The sequence below is a fragment of the Hippocampus comes genome, unplaced genomic scaffold (genome assembly GCF_001891065.2).
Source record: "Hippocampus comes isolate QL1 unplaced genomic scaffold, H_comes_QL1_v1.1 scaffold201, whole genome shotgun sequence".
Taxonomy (NCBI): domain Eukaryota; kingdom Metazoa; phylum Chordata; class Actinopteri; order Syngnathiformes; family Syngnathidae; genus Hippocampus; species Hippocampus comes.
In genome coordinates this window covers 256,774-268,234 of record NW_017805558.1, presented here as the reverse complement: position 1 = coordinate 268,234, position 11,461 = coordinate 256,774, and the positions used below count along the sequence as shown (strand labels likewise).

General features: G+C 40.5%; 1 protein-coding gene across 1 annotated transcript in view; it reads left to right on the top strand.

The window, feature by feature from the left end:
- LOC109521805 (contactin associated protein family member 5) overlaps window positions 1-11,461 on the top strand; it is a 212,063-nt gene that overhangs the window by 140,799 nt on the left and 59,803 nt on the right. Inside the window, exons 11-13 of the mRNA XM_019879860.1 lie at window positions 1,180-1,286; window positions 4,268-4,387; window positions 6,092-6,292. Coding sequence (XP_019735419.1) covers window positions 1,180-1,286; window positions 4,268-4,387; window positions 6,092-6,292 — 428 coding nt within the window. The remainder of the gene's footprint in view (window positions 1-1,179; window positions 1,287-4,267; window positions 4,388-6,091; window positions 6,293-11,461) is intronic.

Genomic DNA, 11,461 nt, shown 5'->3' with positions numbered 1-11,461 from the left:
TCGATTCAACTCCTGATGACAAGCCACTATCCAGCGAGGAAGCAATGCAAATGGCAACAAATCCATCAGTATGCACAAGAATTACCAGACATTGGTGATCAACAGGACAGTTACTTGCAACTAGCAAGAAAACTGTATGACACGCAGGCAAACATTGTCATAAACCAAAGAATGCATCCAACAAAACAATCCAAAATAGACATTATAATACTGTACGTATTTTAAAATACTGTACGTATTTTACTGTTGTGATTTTTTTTGGATACACCTGTATTGCAGTTTTTGTTATATAAACAGTTTTTGGAAAGTATATTTTTGTATTTTATTGATTGTGTTGTTACACGTGCATTTTGTCAACATACTTGCAGGTTCATAAAGGACATGTACCATGCTCATTTCCCAAATGAGGAATTTCTGTTATCAGGACAAATTGGACAGCGCAAACACGAGTCCGCACTAGAGAATATTTACTGTAATCGTTAGTTTACATTTTTCAGTGGCGGCCTTGAACGACTCTCTAGTCGAACGGAAGAAAGCACAGAGATAGACAAAGACGTACCTGTATTTGTTGAGACTGTTTTAAAAAATTAACATCAGAGCTCTCCTTTTTTCGGAGCTGCAACACATACTTATTTAATAAAGCAGCGACACAGTTCACTGAACCAACAGCAAGTTATAACATTGGAAGCATGTCTCCAGGAAGGAGCCATCTTGGAGTCGATGTATTACCGTAATGACCATACACAAGACGCACCGGATTTTAAGGCGCTCGGTGAGCTTTTAAGAAAATGGAAGACATTTTGGTGTGCCCTACAGTGCAGAAAAGACGGTAATAGTTTCATGGAACAAATATTAGATTTGGGTTGTATATATAGTCATTGCCTCTGATTGTGATTAGGCCAGAGGAGAAACACTTGCTGGCTCGAACACTAACAACTGTTAAGTCTATCATTTTCTCTAAACAGGCCTTTTTGATCTTTTGCAACCTCATTCCCCAAAAAAACAAAACAATTAAAACGACACAATGCAGAGTTAATCCTTTGTTGATCTTTCAATCTTACTTTTCAGAAATTTTACTCAAATTCCAAAGAGGCTCCGCTATAAAAATGTAGCTGGTGCATATTAGCAGATGGTTACTACAATTTTCCAATGTGTTGCTGTGGTGTTGTTGTGTGACAGGTGTGTTCCCAACAAGTGCGAGCACGGCGGCCTTTGCTCGCAGACCTGGAACACTTTTTCTTGCGACTGCTCCGGAACAGGATACTCGGGAGCGACTTGTCACAGCTGTGAGTTATTTTCATTTTTGTCACCTTTCTGGCTACCGACCCAGACCCATAATCCCCTTTGCCAATTGCTTTATTTGTGCTGTAGATTAAAAGTTTTGGGTTTGACATCAAAAGATGAATAGGAGACAAAAGAGCAACATTTCAGAATTTATGTCCAAGGTATTTCTGTCTCAATCAGCGACATTATTTGCAATAAAGCGTCACACTCCTGAGTGAGTAAAACTAATAGAACAGACTTAATTAAGAGGTTCCAGCAGGTGTGTCAAACCACCAGTCCACAGCCCCATTTGGTGTGTGTGCGTGTGTGTGGGTGTGTGTGTGTGTGTTTGCGCACACGCGTGCGCAAACACACACACACACCCACACACACACATACACACACACACAGTTATAAATATACTTCTGCTCCCAGGCGCTGTGTCATTCCATCAACAGCGAGATGTGGGGTAACAAGTCCTGATTGTACTTGGCAAGCTGACTAATCTCACTTTGTGGATTTGTCATGCAGAAAATAAATAGCATTATGATTAGACTTCTCTACACTTTTGACGTTGTTTTTGTTTTTAATTTATTATTCTTTATTTTTTTGTATATTGACATCCTGTATCATCACCTTGACATATGCCATGCAAATGCCTGTATCTTTTGCTTCCAGAATATTGGTTTGCTTATTTTTATGCTGGCAAACATGAACCAATTAACCCCCCCCCCCCCCCGTTTTTTTTTATTTATTTATTTTTTTTATTTTTTTATGTTTTGAAATGTGTGAACATGACAGACGGGAGCATTCCTTGAATTCAAAATAGGAAGAAATGAGTATGTATTAAAAGCACGGCCGCCATGGATGACAGGTGAGAATAAGTAAAGCGTCTTTCTGAGGGGCACATATAGTTGACATTTTTCAAATCCTGATACTTACACTCTTATCTGCTGCTCACTGAGGAAGCCTCAACTTAAGTGACCCCTAAAAGCAAAACTTTTCCCACTCGTGGCTGCTTGGTGAAAGTCAGAAATGTTGCTAAATTAATGCATGCCGCTTGGGGACAAAATAATTTTCGTTGAAAAATCAGAGTGAAACCAAAAAAGTGAAACACTATCCATTTAATGACTCTATTATACAAGTGTCAACAAAAGCAAAACATGATAAAATCAAACTAAAATAAATGAATCACTCTTCAATTTTTGAAGACACAGAAAAGACCAGCAATGAAACATAATGGACAGTACGAATGTAAATGTCAGGTAATTTTCATGCTGGCCTCGCTTCATATTTATTCAATGAATGGTATTGCTTGTAGTGTACTGATGTCGCAATTGTCATTATCAGCACACTTTTTTCTCAGTGCCATGACCAGTACCCTTCTGTGGTGTCATCTCAACAAAGAAAAACTAAATGTAATGGACATACAGTATAAGATTGTACTTTAATGTAATTTTGCTCTTGTTTTGACGGTACTGTCAACCAGTGCACTGAAGCATGCTTTTCTGACTAAGTTGGGTAGTTATCATTCATCCATCCATTATCTGAACCACTTTATTATCACAAGGGCCGCCGGCATGCTGGAGCCTATTTTTGGGCAGCAGGCGGGGTACACCTTGAACTGGTTGCCAGCCAGTCGTAGGGCACCCATAGACGAGCAACCATCCGTACTCACAATTACACCTAGGAACTATGTAGAGTGTCCAATTAACATACCATGCATGTTTTTGGAATGTGGGAGGAAGTGCCCGAAGAAAACCCACACAGGCACGTGGAGAACATGCAAACTCCACACAGGACGGTTGGATTCAAACCCTAGACCTCTATACTGTGAGGCGGACGTGCAAACCACTCATTCACTGTGTCGCAGTTATCAATTTGAATACATTTACTTTGAAAAAAATAAAACAAACAAAAAGCATTATTTTGTGAAACTTCCCCTCACCTCCCAGGTTGGAGTACAAAAAATAAATAAATAAAATAACTTGGATCAACATCAAAAATCACCTCAAGTGTTCCATGGCTCAATGCCACAAGCTTTCATCCTAATCCGCTCAGAACTTTTTGCATACATCTTGTTCAAACAACAAACAAAAAGCTCCCTGCCAAATAAATGTAAATGTAAAATGTTTTTTTGATGCTGAATCTGCCCAGCAGAGTATACTGCCATCACAAGTCAACATCAGCATAACCTATTAGGCTGTACCCATCCTATTTTGCGGGCGGCCCGGTGGTCCAGTGGTTAGCGCGTCGACCTCACAGTGCAGAGGTGCAGGGTTCGATTCCAGCTCCGACCTCCCTTTGTGGAGTTTGCATGTTCTCCCCGTGCCTGCGTGAGTTTTATCCGGGTACTCCGGTTTCCTCCCACGTTCTAAAAACATGCGTGGCAGGTTAATGGAACACTCTAAAATTGTCCCTAAGTGTGAGTGTGAGCGTGGATGGTTGTTCGTCCGTGTGTGCCCTACAACTGGTTCAGGGTGTCCCCCGCCTACTGCCCGAAGACAGCTGGGATAGGCACCCCCCGTGAACCTTGTGAGGATAAAGCGGATCGGAAAATGGATGGATGGACATCCCATTTTGCATTCGTATCATCATTCGCCCTGAGAATATTTGCTTCTTGAAGTGCATTTAAGTGGCTGCAACATAAGTTATACCTGCATTAGCAAATGGGTGAGGCGGCCATGTCAAAATGCAAGAAACAGCTCTGAGTGATGTAATGCATTTGTACACAACAATCTACAATTGCAAAAAAAATAATCATGTGGGACTTTTTCCCAGAACAATGCCTCATTTCCAAGCACAGTATATAAAACTCATCAGCAGGCCCAGTCCTCTTTAAACCTGCTGTACAAAGACAGAGGTCAGCCACAAAGTAACTGCGGAAGAAATAGATCAGGAAATGGTCGATGGACTCGCATCGGGATCATAAAGTCCAGAAAGTATTATTTTTCATTTAGAGTTAATGGGACTATTACAGTTGAAAATTGTTCCACCTTTGCAGCCATCTATGAATCATCCTGCGAATCCTACAAGTTGACCGGCGGCTCCTCAGGCTTTTATTCCATCGACCCAGATGGCAGCGGACCCCTAGGGGCCACACAGGTGTACTGTAACATGACAGGTGAGCACCCCACCCCCCACCCCCGTGATGAGGACAACAACCCAATTCAAGTCAGTTGTCTGTGATACTGCAAGAGTCCAAGACGAAAATGAATACAATGCTGAATCTGTCCAGTAATAAAGTGGTTGCTTCATCAAAAAGAATTTTCATGACGTTAAAGTTGCCGAGTGTTTTATTTTTTGGCAGGTGTGGAGGGGCAGAGGAGCTATCCTCAAACCACAATTGGGCAAATTGTATATGAAAATATTTAAGAAACAAATTCTGTTTCCACATACACTGTCGTGTAACCAAATGGAAATACAATAACCTAAAATCGTAAATAAATATTCATTTACATTTCTACAATTACTAGGCCGAAAACTCAAACATATTCATTGGGATTTGAATCAACCCACCCAACGCACAAATGCTTGCTTTTTGACACTGCCCAGAAGATATCTCAACTTCTGGAGGAGAGATGCCACTGTCTCTTCCTTTTTTTTTTTTTTTTTTTGGTCATCGAGATTCCTTGACTTGACCTCAATTACAAAATGCATCCCAAATGCAAATAGCTCTCAGCATGACAACCTGATATGCATAATCATGACATGACTGGGGATTTTCTTGAAGAAAGAATAAACACACACACATCATGTACTGCAAGCTCAGTTAAGATGGACTCCTTGTCTAATTTTACTGTGCAAACAAAGGATCAACTAGTTGGAAATACTGTTTTGTTTGCTATTTTCTTTCTTGGATTTCATGAGGGGGATCACGGGGGTGGTTGCGGGGGGTGGGGGGGGCTGACAGGTGCAGAGGGGAATTAATTAGGTTTTTGCACGGATGGTAAATGTCAGCGAATGCACAGATGGGCCTCGTCTATGATGCTGAGATATGTCTGCATTACGAGCCGGCGTCATCCTCCAACCTGGAGTACAAGCACTTTACGGTGACATTCACTCAGCATACCCAGGATGATTTACTGATTTGTATTTTTTATTAGAAAACATAGCAAAAGATAATTCAGTCCTGTTGGAAAATGACAAAGGGACCACATCACTGCATTTTCCATTTGGCATAGCACAATCTGAAACTGTGTGATATGAGGCTCTTTTCTTTGGCGAAAACCATCCAATTTCTGAACAGACTAACTCGAAATGTTGACACAGGCACGTGTTTATATAATTATGCAATTATTCAAACCATTGGCCCTCAAAATTGCATACGTTTTTAACTGAATAGTGTTTGTAATGGCCAAAAAGGATTCAAGAGATTGTGAACATGCTATGTTACGCCTTATACAAAGACATAAACCATCCCGTGAGATTGGGTTTGGGTGAAAACCATTCACCAAAAGACAGTGTAATATACACCACAGCTGTCAGTTCACTCGACACCTCTCTCTGCCGGCAGTCCTTACAAGATTCATGACCAATTAATTTATGAGTGGACTGCAGAATTAGATGGTGCAACTGAGCCGAGTAATCACATTTGAAGCGTAGAGTTATAAAACACACAGCTGCACTGCGCGCAGGTTTATAAAGTGCTGGATGGGAAGGTTAATTATTTAATAACAGTGACTTGGTAAGTCAGGCCTGCAGCAGTAATTTAATTGCTGTTCTGGAACACTAACCAGGTTGAAAATGTATCTGTTTTATTTGTGGGGAGATTTGGAGAAGTTGTTTGAAACAGGTATGTGGTCTCAGATAAACTTGTTTCTTCTAGAAGAGAAAGTTTGGACGGTTTTGGCCCACAACAGCACTGCTCCAGTCCGAGTCCAGGCTTCAACACTGCAGCGGCCTCACATCATGGTGCTCGACTATGGCGCCTCGTCGGAACAACTGCACACAATTGTGTCAAGGTCAGAGCAGTGCCAACAAGGAGTGTCTTACAACTGCAAGAGGTCCCGTCTCTTCAACACAAAAGGTAAAGATTGTTTTGTACCCTTTCTCTTTTGATACCCTTCATCACATTGCTTAAATTCATGCAACACAATTAGAAAGACCCTGACTTTGTGTAACCCAAACACTAAGCGCACAAGTTCCTGTAACCCATTCAAGAAGCACATTACTTTCTGTAATCCAACCAGGAAACACTTACCGCTCTATTCCTGTAACACAGTCAGGAAGCACTTTTAGCTCCTGTATCCCAAACAGGAAGAACCTGACTTGGTGGTTATTTCTCTATATGTAGGACGCAGGATATGGTCTTGTGAAATTAACCAATTACGGTCTTCCTAAGAACGTATGCGAGAACGTTCTTCCAAAGAACGCAAGTGTCTTTGTAAATTGGAATGGCTTTGCACTTAACTTCCTCCCCGACTCTGATGTATTTCCATGATAGCAGCATGAAATTCATCTTGGGATGTACCCAACCGATGCATCCTTGAGGGCTTTGAAGGACCCCGCCTGCGAATTACCTTTATGAATCTTGGAAACCATGTAGGGTTGGGTCGCGCTGGTGACCTACAGCCTGTGAATTTGGACACCGCTGCAACATAATCCTGTCATTCCTGCTCGCAATGCACTGTGGTCTTTATTGACCTGATGAGTGACCATCAATACTCACTACTTTTCGAAGCGCATCGTGGCTAATTTTGAGTGCACTACATTTTTCTCTCCGGATGTTCAGACACTCCTACAAAAGGGTGTGACTCCTATATTTTATCCTATACGGGATTAATGTGGACATTCAGACAGAGCCCTGCTGTTACCCAATTAGAAAATACCTCACTTCCTGTATCCCAATCAAAGGGCATTTTACTATATATTCTTGAAAAAATAAGCAAACACTTAACACAAACTAACTCAGTGAGTTAGTCCTGCCCGCCCCATCATACAATTGTCTTTTGTATTTACTTTTACTGCTTTTCAACTAACAGCATGGGACTTCACCTTTCATAAACCACAGTTTAAGCACTGTCTAACTCAGTTAGCACTTAATTCCTCTAATCAAATCAAGTAGCACACCCTGTCAACTGTTTTTGTCAGACTATATTTTCGTAAGATTTACTAACGATAAACCAATCAGATTCTTTAGTGCGTAGTCAAAACTCAATTACATAACATTACACTTTATTTCCTGCATAAACCAATCAGAAAGCATCTTAAATTCCAAGTCTTCCAAGTGCCTTAAGTCATGAAATACTGAACTCCTTGGAACCAAATCAGGAGACACTTCTCCCAGGGAGATCTTTATTCTCCTAACCCCAAAGAGGAATTATGATATCTGATTAATTAAGTAGTTGTATTTTTACCATTAACTGAAAGGGTGGCGTTTAACTCTCTATATGAATCCTAATCCAATCAGGTAACACTTTCACTGTTCAATCAGGAAGTGGTTCACAAAGGAATAGCATAAATCAAGCATGTAGTGCCGTGAAATCAAAATCTATTCTTCCTACGTTTGATTGGGACAAGCTGTGACCCATGTAGCTTGAGGCAGAGTGGACAGGAGCAAAGTTCTAGCTCCAAAAACACGGTCACTTAGTTGTATGTGAAGATGTTTTGCTTCAAAATCTCCTGTGGAGCAATTCCAAAATGTCTCTTTTGTGTCTTGCTTGATTGGAACTTGAAGACAAAAAGAACATTTGTGTGCCAGGTAAACACTCTCTCGACGACAGCATCAAGCGACTTTATGGACGTTTAACGCGTTAATTTACAGGAAAGACAATCAACAACAGCTGTCGCAATCAGCTTGCCAGGTTTACAGATGCCTTCCTGTGCCAAGAACATCTGAGCTCGTATCCAGGCAAACCAAGTCGAGGAGGCTGGATTACGTGACCTCCTTCTGCCAGCTTTCCTGTCAGCCTCTGCTGTTCACTTAAGATGCAGATGTTGTTCAGACATTTAATGTCCGTGTTGCTATGCTCGACTGTGGACAATTCGAGTAGCAGGTGTTCCTCTCCTCGTCTCATCTGTAATGACTGACGTTCGTCAGTGGGGGCCACGCGGTCGTCATTAAGACAACAGTGAAAAAGTAATTACCTTGCATAATTCCGCCAACATCCTGCTGCTATATTTAGAGTTATTGTGGCAGTGCTGAGAGTCAAGCATTCACACTAATGATACTGTGTGGCACAAACAGGTTTTTCTTCTACTTATTGTGCAAATCCCAAATTGCTCTTGTGCATATAAAAATATATTATTCTTCCACTTGTTTTTGTTGGGCTTAATTTCTTATAGGGAATACATTGCCAGGATGGCCCATTTTTCTCTCAAAAACCTACCGAAATTCATTGAGTATCTCAAGGGGACACTGTTTTGATCAGAGAAGAAGACAACAGCAGCCTCAGTCCGTCACTGAGACAGACCCATGTCAGCAGACGCTATCAATAGCACTCTGACATTTACACATTTAATAGCACTCTCCTGAGTTTGTAAGGTGTAGGCAGGGATTACATTTAGATTTTATATGCACGTGTAAATGGTTTAAAATTTCCTGTCTTTATAAATCTCGTTTAATCTTAAAGTGCATTTCTATATTTTTCAATCCCAATTACTTGTTAAAGTTTGTACAATCAGTGGGATCAGTTGCAATGCATATTTGTGAATGATAAAAGTAAATTGCACATTTGTCGAAGGAAATGTAAGGTGCTCCCTGAAATGTTTTGTAAAAGATATGTTCATGAAATTTCAACATTTTCCTAATGTTCTTGTGCTTCTTTATACCAAAACAAAGGAAAGACATATTGTTTTGGTTATTTATAGCAAAGTATGGTATCATTTTAATGGTCCGGCCCACTTGACTTCTACCGAGGCCGTATGTGGCCCACCATGTGAAATGAGTTTGACACCCCTGCTCTAGAGCGATTTATGGGTGAAATTATTAACACATTATTATATCATTACACGTTATTTTCACATTTAACCACAAGAGGTCGCTCTAGACCTGTGTTGATAATACCACGATGAGTCTGACGTAAGCGACGTAGAAGAGGAAGCGCTGCATCTTCTATCTCCGGAGTTGGTGGAGTTGTTTTAAAGTGACACAGAGGATGAAGATTTCTTTGGATTTAGTGATTTGGAGTGACATTGATGGTTTGGTGTATTGTTAGCATTTTCTTTATGCTATAGTTATCTGAATAACTCTTAATATGTTACTTGAAGAAAACAGGCACGTTCTCAGTTCGTTGTTTATGCGTCATGTAATGTTAGCATGTCGTACACTTATTCAGCGTGTTATTTTATCTTATTTTAATTTTAAATTGCCTTTCAAGATGGCATGTATGTTCTTGGTGTTGGATTTTATCAAACAAATTTCCCCCCAAATTGCGACTTATACTCCAGTGCGACTTATGTATGTTTTTTTTGTTCTTTATTATGCATTTTATGGCCGGTGCGACTTATACTCAAGAGCGACTTATAGTCTGGAAAATACGGTGTGTATTTTTTGATCAGTATCATGAAACAAGCTTGCATTTTCAATATTATCAATTTGTTTTAGAGAAATCGGGAAAATAACTACTCTTGTAACAACTCTTTCTGTTGGTGGGAGTCTTCAGAAGAACCAGACACATTTTGTACATTCAAAATCATTGTACATACACATCTTATACTGCCCAAAACTAGCGATCAAACGACCCCAAAATGTATGTGGACATCTCTACTTATGCCTACTTCAACCTCTGAAAACATCACAGTCTGCCTGTCCGTGCACTAATAAGAGCATGAGAAAATGAGCACATTACCTGCAGTACCTTTTTTTCTTTAGAAATAATAATGAGATTGATATCTGTCAAGTCCCCCAAGGACACTAAAGCGTCAAATTTAAAAAAAGAAAAAGCCTCCAGCCAGAGGACCGGAATCGTACACAGGGTGCATCCTCTAAATAGCACTTGTTAGTCAGCTGACAAAAATGCTGCATTCTTGGTGGGAGAATGCAAACTTCACACTGCTTGTTGGCCGGCCATAGACATGAGTACGTGAAGCGCCAGTCCAGAGATCACAACAGGAGCATCTGCGCCACGGGTCGGCTTGCCATCCACCAGGGCCAGGCTCCGCTAGATGGCCAAACGCAGGGGTTGCTGCTTGGGTTGGCTGCCTACAGCGTCTGGAAAAGCTTTAGCATCGCTAAAAGTCTGAAAACTATGATCAATCATCACCCAACTTCTTATACACATCCCTACTCATGTCCACTTCAACCTGTGGAAATGTAAAAACAATATTTTTGATTTAGTTGAGGTGACGTTTTCCCCATAGGAGCTCACATTTAATATCAATAAAATTCAAAATATTGTGCCGATCACTTTTGTATTTTCATATGTTGAAGTGGACATGAGTTGGGCATAAGAATGGTTGATTGGACACGGTTTTTCGGCGACGTGATGTGTTTTTACAGCTGCGCAGCCAGTACTGACGGTTATCTGTGAGCTTTGTTGGCCGCAGCAAGATGGGGAAATCTGAAGCCCTCGTATCGAGAAAATTATATCCACGTAAGGAGGGAGAAGGCATCTATGTTAAAGACAGCCCTGCACTTTAAGCAGGAAAGAAGCCAATGCTGCCATGGGAAACATCTGCCCAAACTTGTTTAAAGTATAAGCTATTCATTCACTTGTTCGGTGTGTTGCTGCACCCAGCCACGTTTCATCTGTTAGGCATATTTGCTTGAATGTTCAAAATGTCTGCATTCTTTGACTATTTAGATTAAAGACTTTTTTTTCTCCACGATGTATCCAAAATCAAGGCCAGAAAAGCAAAGGTAGGCTATCAAGGCATTGCTTCAGAGTGATTCTTTGGCGTCCAAACAAATGCCTGTGATATCACGGCCATTAGGGGCATATTTTTGTGCTATTTGAGCATTGCTTTAATTTATATCAGGGGTCGGGAACCTTTTTGACTAAGAGAGCCATAAAAGCAAAATATTTGGAAATGTATTTCAGTGAGAGCCATATATGTGTATGTGTATATATATATATATATATATATACAGGTATATGACGTCCACTTGTCCAAGGCTGAGCTACACTGCAGTTGTTTGCAGAGTAGCTAGTGATAAGAGGACAAATGAGGTAACATTTCCTGACACTTACCCAATATTGTATGTGCTACGTGGGAAAATCAGAATACAAATATGTGATTTTTTTTTTTTTTTTTT